At 46.0% G+C, this 26339-nt stretch overlaps 2 protein-coding genes across 2 annotated transcripts in view; one reads left to right on the forward strand and one right to left on the reverse strand.

The window, feature by feature from the left end:
- LOC120989047 (polyadenylate-binding protein 2) overlaps positions 1-9927 on the reverse strand; it is a 62157-nt gene extending 52230 nt beyond the window's left edge. Inside the window, exons 1-3 of the mRNA XM_040416900.1 lie at positions 9404-9927; positions 7294-7717; positions 7093-7215 (exon numbers count right to left, since the gene is read on the reverse strand). Of these exons, the coding sequence (XP_040272834.1) occupies positions 7093-7215; positions 7294-7710 (540 nt within the window). The 5' untranslated portion in view covers positions 7711-7717; positions 9404-9927. The remainder of the gene's footprint in view (positions 1-7092; positions 7216-7293; positions 7718-9403) is intronic.
- Positions 9928-10177: 250 nt separating this feature from the next.
- Positions 10178-18301, forward strand: PPP1R3E (protein phosphatase 1 regulatory subunit 3E). Its single transcript, XM_040416901.1, has 2 exons — positions 10178-11038; positions 16835-18301. The coding sequence occupies exons 1-2, from the start codon at positions 10625-10627 to the stop codon at positions 17327-17329; spliced, it is 909 nt and encodes a 302-aa protein (XP_040272835.1). The 5' UTR covers positions 10178-10624; the 3' UTR covers positions 17330-18301.
- The last annotated feature ends 8038 nt before the right edge of the window (positions 18302-26339 follow it).

A 26339-nucleotide genomic window follows, 5' to 3' on the forward strand; every position in this document is an offset into this window, starting at 1 on the left:
CAGTTAACACTAAAGAGAGATACAATTGCCAAATATCAACTGAAACTACTAACTGCACGCCAAAGTGAAGACAAGGAAACCGTGTTTTTAAATTTTTTATACATAGGAATTTTTTAGATGAACATTATATATGTGAGAGCTCCGCCTTTAAAGGGACCGTGATCATATAATAGGGTGTATGAATTGTGGTGGAGGTTTTTTTTTATTTATATTTATGTATTGTTTTCTAGTGTGTTGTATTATATACATGAATTAGTAAAGTTATATGCAAATTACTGTGAGCCATTTTTTTGAATTTTTTTTGTGTCTACTTATATGAGTGTTGGTCAGTGGGCTGGGCTCCAGTTCAACTGGTGAGCATCCTCTATTCTATTGTTAGTTATTCTAAATATGACATGTCATGATTTCATCTTGTTTCATATGGCAAACCTCCAGGGTGAAATTACAGGCATGCTACCTTCCTAAAATCATGATACACATTTTAAAGAGGTTACACCCCTTAGGAAAATAGGTAGAGAATATGTCAGATGGTCTTTACAACTGCACTTATTCAAAACTCATTGAGAAACTGGAGTGGCAACAACCTTGCCGTATTATAATTGTGCAGTTTGCACAAACCCTATGAAATCCAAGCAGAAACTAGTATTCTTAGTAGGATTCCTACGGCTTGCACTTCTGTGGCAGCCATGTTTCGGTGACAGATAGCAGCTAGTTGTTTCTCCTTCCTGTTCCCTTTTAGGTGTTGCACATTAATAGCACTCAGCACAAATAACCTCAGCACTCACAGTACATCTGTAAATTAGAATTACTATTAATATTTTATTGTATGAATACTTTAATACCAAAGTCTTCCTCCGGTAGACATGCTTGTCCACTGTCAGGTCTATGCTGCCTAGAATGCTAAAGTTAACGCCTATCCTCCCAGCTATTCCACAAGCGATCTGATACAGTGTGATACATGTAGCTAAGTTTGCTCTTCCCCTCATTGGATACCTATGGCACACAGAGGTAACAGTTGTATTAATACAGGTCATATGTGGGGTCTGCTCTTCTGAATTTAGATGCCCGCTGGAATGGAGATAGACATTAAATAGTGACAGATAGCAGCTAGTTGTTTCTCCTTCCGTTTCCCGTTTAGGTGTTGCACATTAATAGCACTCAGAACAAATAATCTCAGCGCTCACATTACTTCTGTAAATTAGCATTATTATTAATATTTTATTGTATAAATACTTTAATACCAAAGTCTTCAACACAGTATATGTGTGGGATCTGCTCTCCTGAATTTAGATGCCCACCGGGTAGAGATGGGTATAAAATAGAGTAGGGTCCCGCCTAGATTGAGGTCACCTTGCGGTGGTGGGTGGGCCCACATATTTTTTGAACAAAATACACTGCTCAAAAAAATAAAGGGAACACAAAAATAACACATCCTAGATCTGAGTTAGGCTACTCTCACACTATCGTTCGGAGCGGGTCCGTCTGATGTTTCATCAGACGGATCCGCTTCTATAATGCAGACGTTTGCATCCGTTCAGAACGGATCCGTCTGCATTATAACTTCGAAAAATTTCTAAGTGTGAAAGTAGCCTGAGCGGATCTGTCCAGACTTTACATTGAAAGTCAATGGGGGCGGATCCGTTTGAAGATTGAGCCATATAGTGTCATCTTCAAACGGATCCGTCCCCATTGACTTACATTGTAAGTCTGGACGGATCCGCTCGCCTCCTCACGGCCAGGCGGCGGACACCCGAACGCTGCAAGCAGCGTTCAGGTGTCCGCTCACTGAGCGGAGCGGAGGCTGAACGCTGGCAGACGGATGCATTCTCAGTGGATCCGTGTCCACTGAGAATGCATTAGGGCCGGACGGCTGCATTCAGGGCCGCTTGTGAGCCCCTTCAAATGGAGCTCACGAGCGGACACCTGAACGCAGGTGTGAAAGTAGCCTAAAATATTCTTCTGAAATACTTTGTTCTTTACATAGTTGAATGTGCTGACAACAAAATCACACAAAAATAAAAAAATGGAAATCACATTTTTCAACCCATGGAGGTCTGGATTTGGAGTCACACTTAAAATTAAAGTGGAAAAACACACTACAGGCTGATCCAACTTTGATGTAATGTCCTTACAAGTCAAAATGAGGCTCAGTAGTGTGTGTGGCCTCCACGTGCCTGTATGACCTCCCTACAACGCCTGTGCATGCTCCTGATGAGGTGGTGGACGGTCTCCTGAGGGATCTCCTCCCAGACCTGGACTAACGCATCTGCCAACTCCTGGACAGTCTGTGGTGCAACGTGACGTTGGTGAATAGAGCGAGACATGATGTCCCAGATGTGCTCAATTGGATTCAGGTCTGGGGAACGGGCGGGCCAGTCCATAGCATCAATGCCTTTGTCTTGCAGGAACTGCTGACACACTCCAGCCACATGAGGTCTAGCATTGTCTTGCATTAGGAGGAACCCAGGGCCAACCGCACCAGCATATGGTCTCACAAGGGGTCTGAGGATCTCATCTCAGTACCTAATGGCAGTCAGGCTACCTCTGGCGAGCACATGGAGGGCTGTGCGGCCCTCCAAAGAAATGCCACCCCACACCATTACTGACCCAATGCCAAACCGGTCATGCTGGAGGATGTTGCAGGCAGCAGAACGTTCTCCACGGCGTCTCCAGACTCTGTCACATGTGCTCAGTGTGAACCTGCTTTCATCTGTGAAGAGCACTGGGCGCCAGTGGCGAATTTGCCAATCTTGGTGTTCTCAGGCAAATGCCAAACGTCCTGCACGGTGTTGGGCTGTAAGCACAACCCCCACCTGTGGACGTCGGGCCCTCATATCACCCTCATGGAGTCTGTTTCTGACCGTTTGAGCAGACACATGCACATTTGTGGTCTGCTGGAGGTCATTTTGCAGGGCTTTGGCAGTGCTCCTCCTGTTCCTCCTTGCACAAAGGCGGAGGTAGCGGTCCTGCTGCTGGGTTGTTGCCCTCCTACGGCCTCCTCCACGTCTCCTGATGTACTGGCCTGTCTCCTGGTAGCGCCTCCATGCTCTGGACACTACGCTGACAGACACAGCAAACCTTCTTGCCACAGCTCGCATTGAGGTGCCATCCTGGATAAGCTGCACTACCTGAGCCACTTGTGTGGGTTGTAGACTCCGTCTCATGCTACCACTAGAGTGAAAGCACCGCCAGCATTCAAAAGTGACCAAAACATCAGCCAAGAAGCATAGGAACTGAGAAGTGGTCTGTGGTCACCACCTGCAGAACCACTCCTTTATTGGGGGTGTCTTGCTAATTGCCTATAATTTCCACCTGTTGTCTATCTCATTTGCACACAGCATGTGAAATTGATTGTCACTCAGTGTTGCTTCCTAAGTGGACAGTTTGATTTCACAGAAGTGTGATTGACTTGGAGTTACATTGTGTTGTTTAAGTGTTCCCTTTATTTTTTTGAGCAGTGTATATTTACTAAGAACCTCATATTTATCATATCAAATGTGGTATTAGTTTATATATAGATTTTGCACTTAGTGCCTTGAGAGCGCTGTTATGTTCTGTGTTTTTCTCTTTAATTTTGGCCATGTGCAGGATACGTTTATCATTTTTGTGTTTGGTTTTATTGTATGAATATTTTAATCCCAAAGTCTTTATCCAGTAGCATGGACATTGCTTGTCCACTGCCAGATATATGCTGCCTAAAATGCTAATGTTAAAAGAACCATTGCTAGTGAGGGTGGGAAATCTCTAGCAATACACTACTGTATACTTCCCATTCAGAAATCCCCTATCCACAGGATATGGGGGGTGTTTGATCAATAGGGGTCCAACTGCTGTGGCCCCCGCAAATCCCAACAGGTGCCTGTGCTCCCCATTTAAATGAAGCGGCAGACACATATGCACGTCCACTGCTCCATTCAATTCTATGGGACCGCCGTAGATACCGGAAAACAAGCTCTTGGCTACTTCCAGCACCCCCATAGAACTGAATGAAGTGGCAGCGCACATGCATGACTGCTGGACCATTCAAGCAGGAGAGAACATTCCCCCCTTCTCATGATCAGAGGGGGACCACAATGGTCAGACCCTTCTAATCATTTATCCCCTATCCTGTGAAAATGTAGTAAAATATGCCTTGTCCTGTAGGACTCCCACCAATCCTGAGACTGTAACACACCAGTGGTGCATCTCCTTCTAAGTTTAAACTTATTAGGTAGGCTGGAGAAATTACCATTATTTAACATGTATGGCCATGTTCAGGTTGGTTTGACATACAGTTGTATGAATTCTTCAGTTTTTCATGCATTTCTTTGAGCCAAAGCAGGCAGGCCCCACTGATCTGATACTGGTGGCTTATCCTGAGGATAGGCCATCAACATGGCGGATTGGCCATAGACCCTACAGAGAAATTTCCCGGTGGGCAAATGCCCAGGGGGCTACTTAATGTTTCCACTTGGCCGTCATCAAGGTACATACGGATCTGATGATCTCAGGATTAATTAATGTAGGAGCATCAGGCCAGTGGCCTCAGGTGCCCTCCTGAATTAAATTTTATTGCCTTCCTCAGGACGATGATACAACTTCATACTATGGGGCAGGCGGCAGTATTTTAGGCTTCACTGTGGTATTTTGTCCTGCACTACAGTATCATGGCCCCGCCTACTTTTGTTGTCCTGCCTTCTATTAATTTGGACCCTCCAACAACATTAGGCCATCAATATCAAAATCCTGGTATATCTATTTAAATGTATACTCTAGTTTTTTTTATATATATATTCACTTTATATTTAATAGAGCACTAGGCATTTTTAGAATACACAGTACATAAGCTAAAATCGCCTTCAGCTGCCAAGCGCACATTTCAACAAGTTATCTAGTTTCATAGGTACAAATCTGCTGACAGATGCCCTTTAATTTCTCTTAGGTGACTTAAACATGCAATCATTAGATTGCTTGTCTCAGACTGCAATGAATTACCATTGCAGCCTATGGGACATTCAATACATTTCTATGGAACCCTGACAAATCTAACAGAGCAGACACTAACATAAAATACACTAGTCTTACCCCCACCTGTCTTTTCATTTTTGCAAAAAAAAATAATTATAAAATAAGATGAAGACAGGTGGGAGTAAAAGACTAGTGAATTTTTATCTAGATTAAGAGACTGATATGATGATATGAAAAGCTCTGTAGCTAAAATCTGGCTGACAATCTCTTTAAAAGCACTCCTTTAGGCCTCCTGCAGCCCGAAAAATGCGGGCCGCAATGCACGAACACTGTCCGTGGGGCAGCCGCAGCGGATCGCGGACCCATTCACCTTAATGGGTCCGCGATCCGGCCGTTCCGCAAAAAGATAGAACATGTCCTATCTTTTTGTGGAACAGAAGTACAGGACGGAAGCACTCCGTAGTGCTCCCGTAGGGTTCCGTTCCGCACCTCCGGATTAGCGGACCCATTGCAGCGAATGGGTCTGCATCCGTGATGCAGAATGCCCACGGAACAGCACCCATGCATTGCTGATTCGTTCCTGTGAGGATTAGAAAGGACACATTTTTCCTTCGCTCTGATGGAACTATTGCCAACCCAGGTGCCTGCTATGGGATATCTGCAAATGAGGTGCTGCTGGGTACATGTGAAAAGATGAGAAACACAGCCTTTCAGTAGAACAGCGAGCCAATGTCCACACATGATGGAAATACTGCAGATTTTCTGCAGCACTTGGCGACTCGCTGAAATGCTTCCGACTGGATGCAGATTTCACTCTGCGATGAACACTAGTAGTATAAATAGACATGCTGCAGATTTATTCTCCGGGCTTTTAATATTGATGACCGATCCTCAGGGTCCAACACCCCCGCCGATCAGCTGTATGAGGAGACGGCGTGTGCACGTGCAGTCTCCCTTCCTGATGCTGCTATGTCTATGTCAAAGCAGCAGCGAGCAGAAAGAGAGAAGGGAGATGGCACGTGCATACTCCGTCTCCTCCTACAGCTGATCGGTGGGGGTGCCGGGTGTCAGACCCCCGCCGATCTGATATTGATGTCCTATCCTGAGGCTAGGTCATCAATATTAAAAGCCCAGAGAACCCCTTTAAGTTTCTGCTGCCGGTCTTTTCGGCCATGTGGAAGAGAATTGCTTAGAACTCATCCCCTTTGCTGGTACCGCACAACTCTGCAGATTTGCTACCCGAAAATGCGCAATGGCAAATCTGCAGCATTTCAGTCCCGGGTGGACGTTCCCCTAAGTAGGAAGTCACTTAGTAAGTTAACAATAAGGAAACAGTTGTGGCTAAGGAATCTTTAATGCATGGATAATATTTATTTGCTCCAATTTTCTTAGTAATAGTGTTCTGCAAGGGGGGGAGCCACTGTTCCTTCGTGTTAGAATGACATAGGTGGGAGCTTCGTCCCCTCAGCTGAAGACACCGATATTTAGACCCAAGGGGGACAGTTTGAAGGGGTGACGGCATACAGATGAGTACATTTAGATTCTAATATAACGAATCATCACAAGTGAAGCAGCAATACAAACCTGCATGACGCACCGATCTGCTAGTCTGCTGAGGGGCTCACAATCAAACACAATTATGGACCATCTTTCTTTTTTTTTCCCCAGAGGCTGGTGTAGTTCTAAGGACAATGGTGAACCACCCACTTTATGACCCTAACACGGCAGAAGAAAGTATCTGCTGCAGAGGAAGAAGCTCCCACAAGTTCCATGACCAGCAGCAAGAAGAAGCAATAAATACCTGCACTGCTCACAGACACAAATGCATACAGAGCAATACAGTTGGCTGTTCCATACACAGAGCATCACAAGCGCCACAGACACGTACGAGCATGGCTTCCACACAAATCTACTTCACATGCACTGAAAAATATATATATATATATACGGCTGCAGACATGCCTACATGCATGGCGATACTACGCATTCTCTGACATACCCAACGTACATAAACTGGGAGACATTCAGCTCCACACACACACACACACACATACAGACGGTTGCGCATGGATAAGCACACTGCTTGCAATGGACATTTAGTGTCTGTTGCTTTGGGGGTCACTTGCTAGCAAACAGAGCTCCCACGGTCATAAGAGCCCCGAGAGCCACGGCCCCAGTCAGTACAGTCTTCAGCGAAGCCCAGTTTCCTTCACGTTGCCTCCGTGCTTCTTCTATAGCCCCATCTCCATAGAGAGCCAGGAAGCCGTTCTAAGGAAGAAACAGAAGCCGTTAATATTGTACAGTACGTGAGGAAAAGACGGGATAAACACGAGAAACAAGCCTCACCCATCCGCCATTGCTCTGCATCCAGTCCCTCAAGTTGGTCTCAATGTAGGTCACCATCCAGTCTTGGATCCGTGGCAGAAGAGGAGCCATCTCCTTGTTGACACACTCTGCACAGAGCGCGGCGCCAAAGACAAAAAAAGCTACCACGCGACCCCAATTCACCCCGCCCTGAAACAAGCCACTTGCCACCTCTGCAAAATGTGTATAGGCTGTGCCGGGGGTCACGTGTATCTGTGCAGAGATTTCGCTGAAAGCCTGGCGGAAGCGATCCTCAAATTCATCTCCGGCAGCCCGCATGGCTGTGTGCAGTGGACAGGAAGCAGGTTGGTTGGCTTCTGGAACTAAGCTTCGCTGGCACAATTTATACCGTACAAAGTCTTCCACCAGGGGGCGGGTTCTCAGGTCAGACTGCGCCATGCGCTTTCTAGAAGGCAAACACATACAGATTTTTTAATAAAAAAAAAAAAAAAGGGTAAAACATGCATCATCAGAGCAGAGGGCAGATATTAAAGGCTAGGTGCACCTTTGGGAGCAACTTTTTTTATTATTATTATTGCATTGTACTTATTTTGAGCTTAAAAATCATCTTTTCAGATGGTCTTTATTAAAAATATGGCTTCCTTTTCTCTGTACAGAGCCGAGATGCTCTATTAGCAGGATCTGGATTTTCTGTCTTTTCTGTCATCTGGGGAGCAGACGGACTCCTTATCTCTGCTCTCTGACCTTATAAACAGTCATTATAGCTAAGTTCTTATCTTACCGATAAGAATGTGGCTTAAATAAGAGTTTAAGACCTCTTAGTAGTTTAGAGATAAGGGTTATTGAGATAAGGGTTAGGGTCATTCCGGCACAAAGTGAAAGTAGGATGCACACAGCTAGAAAAAGTTAACCCTTTGTGACAGAACGGCTCAATATCTTTAATAAAGGCCAACTGAAAATATGATTTTTAGCCAAAAATTAGTAAAATGCAATCATAAACAAAAATTGCCTCTGAAGGTGTGCATAGCCTTTAAGGGAGAACTCCAGGACAAAAGGTTGAACATGGTAAGTATTCACCAGCAAGGCTTGCAGACCTCTCATGAATAACTCCTCAGCAGTGCTGCTTGATAAGGGGATGCCCCCATCTTATGAAGTGATGACCTTTATGATTGTGGGGGTCCAACCTCTGGGACCTCCACCAATCCTGGTCTAGTCCTGCATCTCCTATGTGTTCCCTGCACTGTAATGCCATACTGCCCCATTCTCTGCCAGTGAGATAATGTACAGAGGATGCACTGCTGCAGCCCCATCACTCTCAGGATCAGCAGGGGTCCCCGAGATCAGAGACCCCAATAAGTGCAGCATCCAGACTCCAGTTCTTGTAGTTAGGGGGGGCGTGGGAGTGATCTGCATTACTAGGTCAATGAGACCCCCCCCCCCCCCCCCCATTCTCCTGACCCTTAGGGTACTTTCACATTTAGCGTTTTTCTTTTCCGGCATAGAGTTCCGTCCTAGGGGCTCAATACTGGAAAAGAACTGATCAGTTTTATCCTAATGCATTCTGAATGGAGAGCAATCCGTTCAGGATGCATCAGGATGTCTTCAGTTCAGTCTTTTTGACTTTTCAGGACGGAGATAATACTGCAGCATGCTGCGGTTTTATCTCCGGCCAAAATTCCGTAACGCGATTCGGCATTGAAATGTATTTATGCCGAATTCGGCCCCGATTGTTCTGGCAAAACTGATCATTCCTTTCAGTCTGCGCATACTCAGACCCCAAAAAAATGTGGAAAAAAATAAATGCCGTCTCCGTTTTTCCAGATGACACCGGAGAGACGGATTCGGCATTTCAATGCATTTGTCAGACGGATCAGGATCCTGATCAGTCTGACAAATGCATCAGTTTGCATACGTTCTGACGGATCGGGCAGGCAGTTACAGCGATAGAACTGCCTGCCGGACTCCTCTGCCGCAAGTGTGAAAGTACCCTAAGGCAGGAAGCACAGAGCCAGCAGCAGACCTGTTCATCTGAGGAGAGGGGGTGTCAGCTGCACAGAGCCCCGCCCCCTGGACACCTGCAGCCCACTCATTCAAGCCCTCTGTCTGTGAGCCTCCTGTGGCAGCCCCTCACCAGTCATGTGCTGCTGGGGGACCCCCCGTAGCCTCTTGCTGCCACTCTCATGCTGCTCTCTACCACATCGGTCCGTTCCTCTTCTTTTCGGCCGACTCCACTTCCGTTTCTGTCATGGCGACGCCCGATGACGTTGACACAACGTCCCCAGCTCCTCTCTGATTGGACAGCGCAGACCAGCCCACGGTGGAAGAAAATGCCGCCATACCATAATGTGCCGAGTATAAGGGCGCCATAGACCAACACCTCACATACTGTCAGTCGCCTCTTCACGGGTGTCCATAGCCTCATGGTGTGCGGCGCACTCATACCGCCCGTCCAGAGGACCTGCTACCACAGCAGCCGTGCATGTTACCGAACTAAGCTGCGGCCATGCGGTCCCGCATGTGTTCTCCCGGCGGCGGCCGGTGCAGTGTCATGTCCCGGTGACTGCAGCGGCTGTTTCCTCACGTGTAGTGACATGGCAGGCTCCCGTGCTGACCGCCACTCTTCCACTGCTCTCCGGTTTCCTCATTTCCTCGCGTCTGCCCCTATACACAGCGGCTAGTGTTGGGCTCCGCCCTGCAGCTTTCCTCCAATCTGCTGCCTGGACGGGAGGAGGGGGAGGCGCAGACTATACATAGTATCGGCGGCGCTACACTGAGCATTACGGTAGTGGTCCAGGCATCTGCAGGATGCGGAGATGCGGGAGACTGGTGATGGAGGACACGGGGTGAAAGGGCACAGGACTGCAGGCAGAGTGATGAGGTGGGATCAGAGCGGTAAGAAGGGTGTAGTGTGCAGCAGAGGTGAGAGGGGTGTAGTGTGCAGCAGAGGTGAGAGGGGTGTAGTGTGCAGCAGAGGTGAGAGGGGTGTAGTGTGCAGCAGAGGTGAGAGGGGTGTAGTGTGCAGCAGAGGTGAGAGGGGTGTAGTGTGCAGCAGAGGTGAGAGGGGTGTAGTGTGCAGCAGAGGTGAGAGGGGTGTAGTGTGCAGCAGAGGTGAGAGGGGTGTAGTGTGCAGCAGAGGTGAGAGGGGTGTAGTGTGCAGCAGAGGTGAGAGGGGTGTAGTGTGCAGCAGAGGTGAGAGGGGTGTAGTGTGCAGCAGAGGTGAGAGGGGTGTAGTGTGCAGCAGAGGTGGGTGGACAGCCTCACATCATGTACATGGCATCCTGTAGAGCATAGCTCTAGCTGCATGGCACAGAGAGGACAGCTTAGTTAGGCAGGGTGATTTTTAGAACAGGGGATGTCTCGCCCCTCACGTCCTCCCGCAGGGGACATCCCCAGAAACCTGAGTTACATTGCCGGATTGTATGAGCGAGCCTATTACCGCACAGCCAGACCCAGCATAGAGGAGCACGATGAGGCAGAAGAAGGAGCGTCCTCTCCCGGCCTCTCCTGTACAGTGAAAGACCAGAGCGCTCCTCGGAGGTGGAGATCACGATCCGCGCCTGCACTGCGTGTGTCCCGGGCGGAGCGCCACCGAAGTCCGGAGACCAGGAAGAGAGTGCGCTTTGCTGATGCATTAGGCTTGGAGCTGGAGTCTGTCCGCCACTTCAGACGTGAAGACATTCCCCGTATCCCTCCGCATGTCACCCATCGACTGCAGAAAGAGCTGCTGGAACAGCTCGGAGGTTCTTGCATGGCCAGGGAGGATGCGGTATGTGGTGCTATGTATGCTCCCCCTAAGACTATTAGATGCATGTCGTTAAAGGGGTTGTGCACCTTTTGGGGGCGGGGGTTGGCAAATCCCCCATCTTTGGCAGACCTGCTTCCTGAGGCTGGCTCCTGGTGTCTTTGCTCCCCAGACTCAGCTGCTCCACTGGTCTCCATATAAACGTTCTGCTTGATGCCACAGCAGCCAATCGATGGCCGCAGAGGTGACCTGCTTCCCTTGCGTCATGACAAATGGTCACATGACACAAGGTGAGAAGGCCACCGCTGCAGCCAGCCATTAGCTATAGAGCGTTCCAACAGGAAGTTTACATCCAGGGCGTGCAGCGGAGGCCGGGGAGCGAACGTGAGGTTGATCTCACCGCTGGTTTTATTCTTCTGTCTGTTTTTGCGGATGAGAATCGCCCGCTCTATTAATGAGAGTGAGAAAACGGAATGCATTGAAAATCTGATATGTCTTGTGTGCATGAGCCCTAAGGTCTCATTCAGACGGCCGTAAATGTCTTGCGGTCATGGGCGTTCCGCATTTTGCGCAAACGCACAGGCCAGCACCATATAGAGAAGCCGCCATTGCAGACAGGAATAGGACATGCTCTATATTATTATACATTAGATCAGATCTGCAGTCGGCTGTTTGGAGGAGCCAGACGTTTTGCACAACACCCTGAGAGACTTGACTGGTCGTATATTTGTTAGACAGGGCCCAGGACATTAACTGTTCACAAAACGTTTGATATGTCATAGCGACATATCTAATGTTTGGCTCAGTGGGGGTCTGAGTGCTGAGACCCCCACCGATCACTAGAACGAGGAGAGAGAAGCGCTCACGTAGCACAATGTCTCTCCTCACTGCAGGACTCTCTATTGAGCACGTCTCATGATATGCAAGCTCTTCTCTCTCCTCATTCTAGGGATCGGTGGGGGTCTCAGCGCTTAGACCCTCACCGATGAAAACCTTTGATATGTTGCTATGACATATCAAAAGCTTTATAAAAACTCAGAGGCCCTACCTATCAGAAAATCCAGGAGCAGATGTTCAGTTTCCGTGCAGAGCCACAAGCGAAATGAAACATTAGGCTCTGTTCACATTGCGTTTGAGCTTTCTATCGGAGCCTATATCCTGACATATATCTTTGAGGGAAGGCTCCGGAGTATGACATGGTATACTGTAGTCCTCTACTATTACAACACATACTGGAGTATGCTAAATGGAGACTCTTATTTCCATATACAGGGTCATTGGGGCCTATGATCATTGGGGGCTGCTTGCACAATGCATAGGCAAGACACAGGGCAGTAGATTTTGGTCTAGCACGTTATCTGCTGCCCTAGAGATGAATGGAGCAGAAGCACGCGTAGCTGACCTTTGCTTCGTTTATACAGTGTTGATTGGTGGGGGTCCCAGTGGCCAGATTCCCACTGATCAGACACCTATCCCCTATAGTGAGGATAGGAGATAAGTTTAAATCTTAGGACAACCCCTTTAAGTGCTGCATTTGGTGCAGGATTCAGACATTGATAACCTATCCTCGGGAAAGATAATCAGATCTGTGAGAGGTCTGACTCCCAGGCCCCTTGCCAGTCAGCTACTGCCTCTTCATAGTATACCAAGCAGAGCGCCACACATTATGTAGTGGCTGTGCTCGGTATTGCAGCCCAGCCCCATTAACTCCAATGGGATGGAGCAGCAAAAAGGCCACATGACTGACGGACGTGACTTCACAGGCCAGAGCGTTAACCTGATGCCTCAGATCCTTCCAACAGCTGATCGGTAGCCAGAGGTATTGATCACCTGTCCTGAGGGTAGGTCATGGAATTCTGGACAACCAGAAAGTGTCACATTTAGGCCTCTTTCACACGGGCGTTGCGGAAAAATGTGCGGGTGCGTTACTGGAACACCCGCAATTTTTCCGCGCGAGTGCAAAACATTGTAATGCGTTTTGCACTCGCGTGAGAAAAATCGTGCATGTTTGGTACCCAAACCCGAACTTCTTCACAGAAGTTCGGGCTTGGGATCAGTGTTCTGTAGATTGTATTATTTCCCCTTATAACAGGACCTGTGGTGAGCATTCATTACAGGTCAAGGACCTGTGGTGACGTCACTCCGGTCATCACATGATCCATCACCATGGTAAAAGATTATGTGATGACCGGAGTGACGTCACCACAGGTCCTTGACCTGTAATGAATGCTCACCACAGGTCCTGTTCAGTAAAGGAGACAGAAGGAGATGCCGGCATCGCGATCAAGTGGACTAAGGTGAGTTAAATTATTATTATTATTTTTTTAACCCCTCCAGCGCTATTTTACTATGCATTCTGTATTCAGAATGCTATTATTTTCCCTTATAACCATGTAATAAGGGAAAATAATAATGATCGGGTCTCCATCCCGATCGTCTCCTAGCAACCGTGCGTGAAAATCTCACGCATCGCATCCGCGCGGAATACTCGCCCGTGTGAAAGGGGCCTTAGTGTCTTTGCACTGAACATGTCATCTGAGAAGGAGGGGGTGTTTTCAGCCATATTTTGCCTTGGTCCTCTGTGTGCCGCCAGGTGCATGGAGCTTGAGGGTTCTAGCTGGCAGACCCCCACTGACTTTAAAGGGAACCTGTCATCAACTTTATGCTGACCTCACTGAGGGCCACATAAAATAGTGACAGAAATGCTGATGTCAGCGGTGTGTTACTCATGAGCTAAAAGGAAGTGGTTGCTGAGAACCAGCATCATAATCATTGCAGCCCAGGCCTTGAGAAGAGTCACATCTACCTGAGAAGAGTCCTGGTTATACATAATCTCCTGCCCACCTGCTGATGATTGGCAGTTCTCTCCTAGAGAAAGGGAGAAAACTAGGTAGAAGATTGTCATCAGCAGGTGGGCAGGAGAGCAGGAACTCATGGATAACCAGGACTTTTCTCAGGTGGCCGGGACTCTTTTCCAGGCTCAGTCTGCATTGATTGTGATGTTGGTTCTTGGTAACCACTTACTTGTAACTTATAAATGACAGACGCTGAAATCAACTCGACTGTCTCTACTTTCTACTGCTGTTAGTATTGAAATGAATGGTTCCATATACGGACTGCAAAAAACGGCCCGCAAAACGGAGAAAAAAAACGGTAGTGTGAAAGAGGCCTAAAGGTGATGACAGGTTGGCATGTCATATAAAGAGAGTTTTCTGTCGCTTGAGTAACTGAAGCATCTTTCTGTGCAGTGAAGAAAAGGAAAGCTCTCTTCTTGGTAAGGTCCATTCACACGTCTGCAATTTCATTCCGCATTTTGCGGAACGGAATTGCGGACCCATTGATTTCTATGGGGCAGCATGATGTGCTGCCCGGATCCGGAATTCCGTTCCCAAAAACAATAGAACATGTCCTATTCTTGTCCGCAATTGCGGACAAGAATAGGCATTTTCTATTAAGTGCCGGCAATGTGCGGTCCGCAAAATGCGGAACGCACATCGCCGATGTCCGTGTTTTGTGGATCCATGGATTTGTGGATCCGCAAATCACACACGGACGTGTGAATGGACCCTAACAGGTTCTGACCATGAGTGCACAGTATGTCTTCTGTTACCAGATCAAAGTCAGATGGCTCTCTTACAAATCCAGGAATAGTACGCCAGTCACTTGGGGGCTAGCAGCCTGCACTTTTATGTTTGAGCTGTTTTTTTTTTTCCTTTCTGGAAAATTTCCATGCAAACCACTTTTTAGCCCTCTGGATAGTCCCTGATGCGATCAGTCTTTAACCCAATCCATATGGCTTCCTAATTGATGTTTTCCATTATTCATACTAGCTGGGAAACAATGCAAAGTACAAAGTACTAAAACGGTGCCCCTCAGTCATAAGAAAAGAGGGGTCCTTTGTTCTGCCCAGATGACTTTGGGTGAGTTCTATAAAGACCAGCACCTCTAGGTCTGACCCCGAGCTTACTATAGTACCAGTTTACAGTTTGGACACCTTTCTATGTCATTGTTTGTGCTTTTTTTCTTCTATCTTTCTACTATATTTTTTATATTGTAGACATGAAAACGATGCAGGAACACATATGGGATTAAGTAGCAAACAAAAAAGTGTTAACCAAACCAGAATATGTTTTATATTTTACATTCTTCAAAGTAGCCTCCCTTTTGCTTTGATCTTCTCTCAATCATCTTCATGAGGTAGTCGCCTTGGGTGGTTTTCCAATCGTCTTGAATTAGTTCCTAGAGGTGCGAAGCACTTGTTGACTGCTTTTTGACCCTGTGGTCCAACTCATCCCAAACCATCTTCATTGGGTTAAGCCTCATTCACACGTCAATGTCCTTGATGAAGTCCGTGATAGGGTGGCCAGTGGGTTATCCGTGAAGATGTCCATAAAGGATCTGTGTTTGGTCCGTGTGTCCGTTTTTTGCTCTCCATTTTTTCTTTTCAGGCTGCACAGCTGAAAATGAATTTCCATAGCATCTCCTCCTAATGGTCTGTGAAACACAGATTGCATCAACGTTACGTCCGTGTTTCTCATGGACTCATAGACTATAATAGGCGTGATGGATCCGTGAGCGCGGACAAAATAGAGCATGCATCTGTGCTAAAACCACGGACCTTGCTAAAACGCTGATGTGTGAATGAGAACGTGTGCTGTACGTGGAGAACACATACAGCACTGACATGTGGGAGTTGTAGATGTAGAGGACATGTCAACTGACATAGCACTCCATAACTCTCCTTCTTGGTCAGATAGTCCTTACATAGACTGGAAGTGGGTTTGAGCTTAGGCTACTTTCACACTGGCGTTTTGGCTTTCCGTTTGTGAGATCCGTTCAGGGCTCTCACAAGCGGTCCAAAACGGATCAGTTTTTCCCTAATGCATTCTGAATGGATAAGGATCCGCTCAGAATGCATCAGTTTCCGCTCTGGAGGCGGACACCAAAACACTGCCTGCAGCAATTTGGTGTCCGCCTGACGATGCGGAGGCAAACGGATCCGTCCTGACACACAATGTAAGTCAATGAGGATCCGTTTTCACTGACACAATAGAAAACGGATCCGCCCCCCATTGACTTTCAATGGTGTTCAAGACGGATCCGTTCTGACACACAATGTAAGTCAATGGGGATGGATCGGTTTTCACTGACAATATGGCACAATAAAAAACGGATCCGTCCTCCATTGACTTTCAATGGTGTTCAAGACGGATCCGTCTTGGCTATGTTACAGATAATACAAACGGATCCGTTCTAAATGGATGTATTATCTGAACGGATGCATGCGGTTGTATTATCGGTGCGGATCCGTCTGTGCAGATTCATGACGGATCCGCACCAAACGCGAGTGTGAAAGTAGCCTTATTGTCTTGATGGTCCCACTAAGTGCAAATCAGGTGGAATGGCATGTCGCTGCAGAATACTGTGGTAGCCATGCTGGTTAATTGTGTCTTGAATTTTGAATAAATCATGGACAGTGTCACCTGCAATGCACCCCCACACCATCACACCTCCTCCTCAGTGCTTCATGGTGGGAACCAAACAAGAATCTATCTGCTCATCTTTTCTGCATCTCACAAACACATGGATGTTGGAACCAAAAATATCAAATTTGAAGCAATCAGCAGGTGGCGCTATACTTATAGATTCCATTGAATAACTCAGTGGCTATAATACATTTTTAATTACTTGCGATTACAAAAGTATTCAGATCCAGGTGCTGGTTTAAAAACTGTAGAATATTTTTTTTTGTGGGGGGACCTTGTTGTTGATTTAAAAATAAATCATGTAATTCCTAACTTAGATGCTCTTGTTTTTCAGAGTTGGTGCGAGGCCCGTCATGCTTTATCCTCCTCGTGGGTAGTAGAGCGTGGAACATGGGAGAATCAAACCTGGGAGCGAAGTGCATGGGATCATGAGACATGGGATCAGCGGGTGTGCCTGCAGAGCATGCGCTGTGAAAGCTGCTTTTTGTGGGGTTCTGTTAGGGTTCTCGATCTGGCTTATGAAAAGAGAGTAACAGTGCGATACTCTCTCAACAAATGGCTTTCTTACCAGGAGTCACATGCTCTATATGCTGCTCGACTGTGCCATGGCGGATCGGGTCACCCTGGCACAGATCTCTTCACCTTTCGTCTCCCTCTGCCACAACTGGACCAACCACAGGCTTCATCACTAGAGTTTGCCATTTGCTATCAAGTAGGGGATGAGGAGTTCTGGGACAACAACAAAGGCAGAAATTACAGCCTTGTTCGACCAGAAACTAGGTCTCCTCGAACTCAGGAATCTGAGGATGGATGGATTCATTTCATATAAGAGAAAGGACGAGATGCCTGCCTTCAACATTACTGAGCGATTGCCCTTTGTCTTAAAGTATCACCACAGACTAAAAAGAGAGGAGAAGTAAGAGCCACTACTGGGCAAGAAGGATTGGAGACCATACTAGAAGAAGAGTATTGCTTGGCTAAGGAATAAAGGGCTATAACCCGGAGCAACTGATCACACCTTTACATTCCTTAGTTTGACCTGCTTTGGACATCTGATTTCTGGTGACTACAGAATACATAGAAATATGTGACTATTTTCTGTAGCAGGCCTGCCTAATATATTGGGACTGTATAGATAAAGTACAAGGCGGGCGGCTTCCCTTCTGCCTTACATGTGCTCACTAGTGAACGTCACACTTTAGTTATCTATTAGTTATGGAGAAACATTGCTTTCAACGGGAACTATGGAAGTGGTTGGGCTATGGGTAAGTGTCTCAGCCCACACACCTACAGGTTGACCTATGCCCTGGACTGAGGACACAGTAATGCATAGGACGACTGTCACATAGAATTTTTAGGGTTGCTGCCTTTCATGATCTGTCTAGGGAAAAAAAAAGAACACGGCCCAACGATTGACTAAATTAGAATGTGTTTTATTTAGGCGCCGTTCCCATCTGCATCCTTATCGCAGTTTCAGTCACATTTGACGGAAAAAATAGTAATAATACCTCAGTAATTAATATTTCTGGAAGGGCCCTAGTCTTCATATTCTGCAAGAACGTGATAAAAGAAGAGGGGAAAACAGAAAACAATGGGGTCGGTCAAGAAAATATTAGTTTACATTTTTATTGCGGTATGTTTTATCCAAAATTGCCTGTACTTAGTGTAAAATGACAGTAGGGATTTCCAAGGTTTTATGTTTGATCATGGTTGTGTATGACCTTGCCTTATCTGTGCCCTTAAAATAGCTGAATTGGCAGGACTGGCTCCATTGGGGCACTAGCCTCCACCAGACTCTATCCGTCTCCTAGGAGAGTGTGGGAAGCCACCACCATCAGCAGGGCCATTTAATCCAGAAAGCTGAGACAGGAGCTGTTGAATGCGATTTAAACAGGACCTATCGCCTCTCCTGGTGTAGTAAATACCTGTACTCCACATTAAATGGCCATCTTTTCTTTTATCTCTATGTTGTGCCGTTCCAACTAGAAGTTTATGAATTAACTGTCAACTGGGTGTTACCATTTGGGGTGTGGCCCTGCACCGTCTGCCAGTGCCAGCACTAATTAGACAGTGTCAGATTGTGCAGGGACATGCACCCAAATGGTCACACCCAGTTGGACCTTTATTCATAAACTTCTAGTAGGGATAAGGCTTCGTTCACATCACCATTCAGCCTTTCCGAAACGGGGCAGGAAAACGGAAAGGACGGATTCGGCACATAACAGAGCCCACGGGCCCCATAGACTATAATGGGGTCCGTTAAAAGAAGATTTTGGAGCGGAGACAAAAGTTGTGCATGCAGGACTTTTGTCTGCCCTTCAAAAATCTTCTGAGCAGAAACCTAACGGACCCCATTATAGTCTATGGGGTCTGTGGGCTCCGTTCGGCTCAGTTATGTGCCTAATCCGTCCTTTCCATTTTCCTGCCCCTAAACGGGGCCAGAGAATGGAAAGGCTGAACGGTGATGTGAACGAAGCCTAATGGAGGAATGCCACAACATACAGTTATAGGAAAAGATGCTCCAGAAATATTATTTCATGGAGGATGCAAGTAGTTACTAAAACAGACATGTCAGGAGAGGAGGTGAATTCAAAGTATGCTTAGTGATGGAACAACTGCCAAGGCCCCCCATTACTCACGAGAATAGGGGAGTCTGGTCTCCTGTTCTCAGTGAAGACATATCTGCACTCTCCATTAGGCCTCATGAACTTGACCATATTGCGGTCGCAAGCCATGAATCTAGGGATGGGCAAGTCAATTCTAATGAATCGATTTGTCTCATCGGCAGGACTTCTTCACCTGGTAAAAAAGCACTGAACTGCAGCAAGACTGACAGGGCCAAACATTTACACCCGCCTTGACCATTTTCTGCTGGTGCTGCTCCAATTAGTAGAGCTTGGGCACAGGCTCTGTTTCCGCGCCTGCGCAGGCAGGAAATTGTCAGGGCTAAACAAAATGTCCAGCCCTGTCAACCTTGTGGCAGGTGGAGTCTTCTTCACCTCCGGGGTCAGCCCCTGCTAGGTTAAGAAGTCCTGCTGATGACACAAATCGATTCACTCATCTCTGCACAGATCCACAAAATATGGATTTCAGCCATGAGTAGAACGGCTAAGAGTAGGACATGTTCTCTAAGTTGTGGACATCCGCATTTTTATAGATTTTTTGCATTCCTCTAGAAATGAAAGGTAAGAGTGTTCGACCCACAAAAAATGCAGATTGTACGTGGATGCCAAATGCGGTCGTGCTCATGAGGCCTAATAGTGTGTGGGAAATCCAGAAGTAGAGGAATGAGCGAGATGGAAGCATAGCTCTAGCCATATTACTATTGTTATAAATGGAAACTGACTGACCACAGCTTAAGTGCCTGCCGTGCACCTCTGTCTCTAAAGAGCTGATATTCATACCGCATACAGCTGTTTATTTCGTTTCTCAGGAGCTACGGCCTTAAAAGCTCAGGGTACAACACAAAACCCATCAGGTGTGTATGGACGAAAAACAAAGAGGAATTGAAAATAAAATGCTGCCCCTTGGTTAAACAGTTTGCACGGATTGCATCCTCCCTGTTGTTGAGGTTGTCTTCTGACCTGCCTTCTGTAGTAGATCAGTGGCGCGTGATACTTGGGTCCTGGCCATTACTAGGAGGAACACTGCCACACGGCCTCCTGCTGAAACTGATGTGTCTGAGGACTGAGCTGGGACAAGACGGGACTTGTGTATTGTATGTGATGTACTTGTATTTCTACTTTTTTGTGACTTTTTTTTTTCATTTAGTGGGTTATTTATTGTAAAATGTTATACAGGCATTTTTGTAACTCCCATAGAGATGCCTAAAGGGAAAACGTCGTTAAAAACGCCTTACCTACAGCATGCTTTGTTAAAAATGCACAACACAATGCAAAAAAAACCTTCTGAATGTTATAATTCAATATAGACTGTAAAATAACATCTGGATAAAAAAATCAAAAAAGGCACATGAAAAAAAGCAACCTTAAAGGGGTTTCCGGGATTTTCTTATTTCAGCCCGACACCAGAACCACACAGCTCCGTCCATTGTGTAGAGGGCAATGCTGACTTCTGACAGCAGAGCTACTGTGAAACATCTGGCAGGGGATAGGCATCAATATTAAAATCCTGGAAACCCCCTTTAAGGAAGTATTGTGAGCTCCTTCGTGTAGGGCCAGCTCTGTCATACAATGTGTCCAGATGGCATCAGATAGACCCCACTGACCTTTAATGGCGTCTAAAGAATAAAGTGAAAAACCTGTGGGTGGAGGCTGATTGGCTGAGGGCACCTGACAGTAGGTCTCCTCCACAGTTCTTGCCAGCTTAAAGGGGTTTTCTGGAAGTACAATATTGATGACCTATAAATCGACAATTTCAGAGGATTTTAAGCAGATTATTTAAAGGGCTGCAGCAGTGGTACAAGCATCAAGGCCCCATCACAGCGCTGTGCTTGGTATTGGAGCCCAGGCCTCTTCTCTTGAATGGGACTGAGCTGCACCAAGACCATGTGACCAAAGAACGTAGCATCACTGGACTAGGAAGAGACTGCAGTGCTCACAGGAGCGCCAGGATCCCTTCAAACAACTGATTGGTGAGGGTTGGTCCCCACGGATCTGACATTGATGACCTATCCTAAGGATAGGCCATCAATATTTCACTCCCAGAAAACCCATTTAACATCAGGCATTGTATATAGCACCAGTTTAAAGGGGTTATCCAAACTCTAAGAGATCCCCCCCAATGCCCAGGCCCATCGTATACATTATACTTACCTGCTCCCCGACACACGCGTCGCTCCGGGTTCCAGCTGCCAGGGAGGCTGGTCACTGTCGCGGTCTGCTATTGGCTGCACCCCAAAACGCTGATCCGCAAAATACAGATGATCTCTATGTGACATTCTTTTTTTTTTTGTGATTTCAATGGGTCCGTGTCCGTATTTGCGGCCAAGAATAGGACGTGTTCTATCTTTTGCGGAATGGACAAACTGATGCAGAAAGCACACAGACTTATGCGTTTTTGCTGAAAAAATATTGCCTATTCTATGCTGAACTTATCTTTACACCCAGCAGAGGTCATGAGGCCTTTTTGGCCTCTGTTGTGATACTGTGCATCAGTATGCTTGTTTTATGGTATGGAATTCTATTCCATATAAAGGTAAGCAGTAAAAAAACTTATAGCATGCAGCCTAGTTTTCTTTAAATAATGGGAACCCGTTAGCACGGTATTCTGCATTATGGCTACATGGTGGGAAACGCTGCAGCCTTCTGTAATATATACTCCAGGAGATCCTATACCTCCAATATAGGGCTCTGACGTGAAGAGAGCATATCTATGCCCAAATTGCTATCATTCCAATTCACGCATAAAAGTGAAAGCCTATTTTACATTAGAGTCTATAGATTATCTGACTGGCTAGCACAAATACCACTGAAACATCGAAGATCCTCAGGGAATGAGATGGCTTTGGTAAGCGTGGGCAGACTGCTCAGCACTATGTAAGAGTCTTCGATTTGTGCATGGTGTTTTGTCTTGTGATTTGTACCGAGTCTAGTATATATATACCATTGCTCATGCAGTAAGCAATATTATATTTAATGTAATGAGAGGGATATTATAGAACATATTCCATATGGAACATAGACAATGACATTTTTTTGAACATGTTTATTAAAGGGATTATCCCAAAATGACAGCTTGTCACCTATTTACAGATTAGGAGACGTGTCTGAGCTAGGGGTGCACCTAGCTTTTCTGCTACCTGAGGCGAAAACTGAAACGGTGCCCCTCCCTCCCCAATGCCAATTTCTTAACCTAACCCCTTCCCTTCAGCTCATGGGCCTTTAGCTGCCCCTCTCTTGCCCCTACCTGGTGCTGCCTCAGGCAATCGCCTCACCTGGCCTCATTGGTGGTGCACCCCTGGTCTGATCGTAGGGGGAACCAGCGGTTGGACCTATTAGACAGATGATAAATTGTAATTCTGGGACAACCCCTTTAACTTTCACCCCCCCCCCCCCCCCCCCTTCCCTTCCCTGTCAGGGCAGCCATGTTCTCAGTAACTGAGGGTGTAACTATAGAGCGAGCAGAGGTAGCAGTCACAGCTAGGCTACGGAGCCTAAGGGGGTCTAAAAATCCCACTGCCCTATCAGAATACACCAGTATTATAAATGGAAGATGGCGTGCTTCTACAAATTTTGCATTGGGGCCATGGAGCGTCCAGCTTTGCCACTGCCAGTAACTCCATCCCATGGAGCTCATGACATACATCACAGGACTGCATGCTAATAGCGAATTATGTATGATTTACAAATCCAGAAGAAATAGCGCTAGTGATTCGGTGTTGGGTACCTGGTGATGTAAGAGCAGGCTATGATCTACAGTCACAGAAATGGAAGCTTTCAGGCTGAAATGTACTACTTCTACCACTGCATTAGTATGTGTAATGTAGGAGTTGTTCCCACCTCAGAGGCCTTCACGTTGCCTTATACTTATTCTAAAGCCTCATGCAAACGTTCCTGGAACACGGTCCGTGAGATACCGGGCTGGCATTGCAGGAGCGCACGGCGTCATTGGTTGGTATCTCACGGACGTCTGCATGAGGCTTAACTGTTGATTGTTATTGTCTTGTTCAAATTCCGTACAAATAATAAAATACCATATTTATTGAAATATGTACATGACTGAGGCTGGTTTATGCTTCCTGGGAAAAGAAATATGCGAATTAGCTTTCCTCCAGAAGGAAAGTGCCAGGCTCTACAGTGCCACCTATAGGTAGCTGTACTTACCCTACTCTGTATTGAAGATGGGCAAGAACTCTGAAACAGCTGTCTACAGATAAGGTTTGGATGAAAACTACCTCGAGCCTCTTAACTGGGTCAGACATTGACTTACAGGGTAGCTACACAGTTTGATTCCTGAAGGAGGTCTGCTTTGCATATAGAACAGTCCAAACTGAAGAGGTAAATCAACACTACACCAGCTAGGGCTGAAACGATTTATACTGACAACCCTGCTCTGATCCGATCATTACAATAGTAGTGTGTCAACGATGATTGAGGAATAGCAGCAATTGATTTTACTATAATCGGGACATTTGTTTCTATTAACATCCCAGGAAAATAATATCACTTTAAAGTTCAGACAAATGAAATGATAATTATCTGGACATCTATGCCATTAGGGCAATCAGACGTCTGCAGTGTTTGCTGTGGGCTTAAAGGAAATCTGTCATCAGAAAATGACCTGTTGCTTTATTTCAATTTTTGCACTGGCCTCTAGGTTTAATAGTGGGTCCTGTTCTGTACGGTTAACTTTTCAGCAGCCATCATATATTAGATAGGATCCACCAATAGCTTATCTGCTCCCTCCTGACCTCTGCACAGGTCACTCAGCATGCCTGGAAAACTCGCCCCTAGCCAATGAGGTCCCCTGCTGCCCATTGTGTCAATGGCCCATGTGGCTGCTTTCAAAGAAATCAAAGTCGGGATATATTGTAGGCTTAGTGGTCAGTGTGAAAACTGCATGATTTTAGGATTTTTATGTAAATATAGACTGTGGCATGGAAAAATAAAAAAATACATCACCCAAAATTGATTAATATAAAAACGTAAGTCATTTTCTGAAGACACATAATCACATTCCTTATGAACTCATTCTAGTTACGGTAATTCTTTTTCTCATAATTCTGTGTTGTTTCATTTCTCTGTTACTTCTGAATGTTGAATTACAACTGGGCTTTGCCATTCTCCTATGTATGCCTGGGCCACGACATCTGCTGGCGGAATCTGTCTGCGCATATTTGTACTTATTCGCAGACTTTCTGCGAACTACAGTCTGAAACACAAAGGCCCTCTTCACATATGTCCGGCGATCCGGTTCAGTTCCCCTCTGGCGTGGTGCAGAAAACTCTGGAGGTGAACTGAAGTCAGAACTGAACCCATAGTTTTCTATGGAATTATTCACATACATCCGACACATCACTTCTGACACGGATGTCAAATAACATCGGACAGAACAACGCTGCATGCTACATCTTTGTGTCCAGCACTATCTCTATATGGAAGCCAGACCTGTGCAGTGAGGTGCAGTACACGTACTAACGCATCTCAATAAAATAGAATATCATCGAACAGTTAATTTATTTCAGTAATTCAATTCAAAAAGTGAAACTCATATATATTTTATGCACTTATATAGCGCTACTATAATCCTGCAGCACTTTACAGACATTAGCATCACGCTGTCCTCAATGGAGCTCACAAACGAAGGTCACTATCAGCAGGGGTGGACTGGGAACCTAAAGTGGCCCTGGAAAAAAATACTAAAAGTGATTTGTAATCGAGTCCAAATTTATGGAAGGCAGGGCCAGCAATACCATATTGTGGCACATTATACCACCCCAACAGACCCAAATACCACAGTCTATCACAAAATACTGCCAGCAGGACAAAATACATCCCCAAAAACTTCCACTGGCCAGCCATGAGGAAGGCTTAGGTGGCCCCCTGGGCATCAGCCAACTGGGAAATTTCCCTGTAACGTGTATGGCCAACCAGTCCCTGCCTATCAGTATGTCTTTGGAGTGTGGGAGGAAAGGAGGAAACCCATGCAAACATGGGCAGAACTTACAAACTCCATGCAGATGTTGTCCTTGGTCGGATTCGAACCTCAGCTCTGCAAGTCAACAGTGCTAACCACTGAGCCACTGTGCTCCCTGCATATATTATATATATTAATTACACACAGAGTTATCTATTTCAAGCATTTATTTCTTTTAAAGATTATGGCTTACAGCTATTACAATTTTATATAAGACCATTTAAAAAAATGTTTTTTAATACATGAATGTTGGCCTACTGAAAAGTATGTCCAATATATACACTTAATACTTGGTCGGGGCTCCTTTTACATGAATTACTGCATCAGTGCTGCATGGCATGAAGGCGACCAGCCTGTGGCACTGCTGAGGTGTTATGGAAGCCTAGGTTGCTTTGATGGCTGCTTTCAGCTTGTCTGCATTGTTGGGTCTAGTGTCTCATATCTTCCTCTTGACAATATCCCATAGATACTCCATGGGGTTTAGATCAGGCAAGTCATGCACATTGATACCGTAGTTATTAAACCAGGGATTGGTACTTTTGGCAGTGTGGGCAGGTGCCAAATCCTGCTGGAAAATGAAATCAGCATCTCCATAAAGCGGAGTAAAGCATGAAATGCCCTAAATTTCCTGATAGATGGCTGCACTGACTTTGGATATAACATAGTGGACCAACACCAGCATAAGACATGGCTCCCCAAATCATCACTGAGTGTGGAAACTTCACACTGGACCTCATGCAACTTGGATTGTGTGCCTCTCCACCCTTCCTCTAGACTCTGGGACCTTGATTTCCAAATGAAATGCCAAATTTACATTAATCTAAAAACAGGACTTTGGACTACTGAGCAACAGTCCAGTCCATTTTCTCCTTAGCCTAGGTAAGACGCTTCTGACGTTGTGTCTGTTAAAAGTTGTAGCCCATGTCCTGGATACGTCTGTGTGTAGTGACTCTTGAAGCACTGACTCCATCCACAATCCACTTCTTGTGATTCTCCCTCAAATTCTTGAATGACCTTTTCTTGTTCGCTTCAAGTCTGCGGTTATCCCTGTCGGTTGTGCATCTTTTTCTACCACACTTTTTTCTTCCTCTCAACTTTCCATTGATATGCTTGGATACAGTACTCTGTGAACAACCAGCTTCTTTAGCAATGACCTTTTGTGGCTTACCATCCTTGTGGAGGGTGTCAATAACTGTCTTCAGGACAACTGTCAAGTCAGCAGTCTTCCCCATGATTATTTA

The sequence above is a fragment of the Bufo bufo genome, chromosome 2, assembly GCF_905171765.1.
Source record: "Bufo bufo chromosome 2, aBufBuf1.1, whole genome shotgun sequence".
Classification (NCBI taxonomy): domain Eukaryota; kingdom Metazoa; phylum Chordata; class Amphibia; order Anura; family Bufonidae; genus Bufo; species Bufo bufo.

What these genes read in the sequence shown, in the direction of transcription:
- PPP1R3E (XM_040416901.1), top strand. Translation starts at nt 10,625, where the DNA reads ATGTCTCGCCCCTCACGTCCTCCCGCAGGGGACATCCCCAGAAACCTG. An exon ending in GCATGGCCAGGGAGGATGCG is followed by an intron (nt 11,039 to 16,834) that starts GTATGTGGTGCT and finishes CTTGTTTTTCAG; the next exon opens with AGTTGGTGCGAGGCCCGTCA.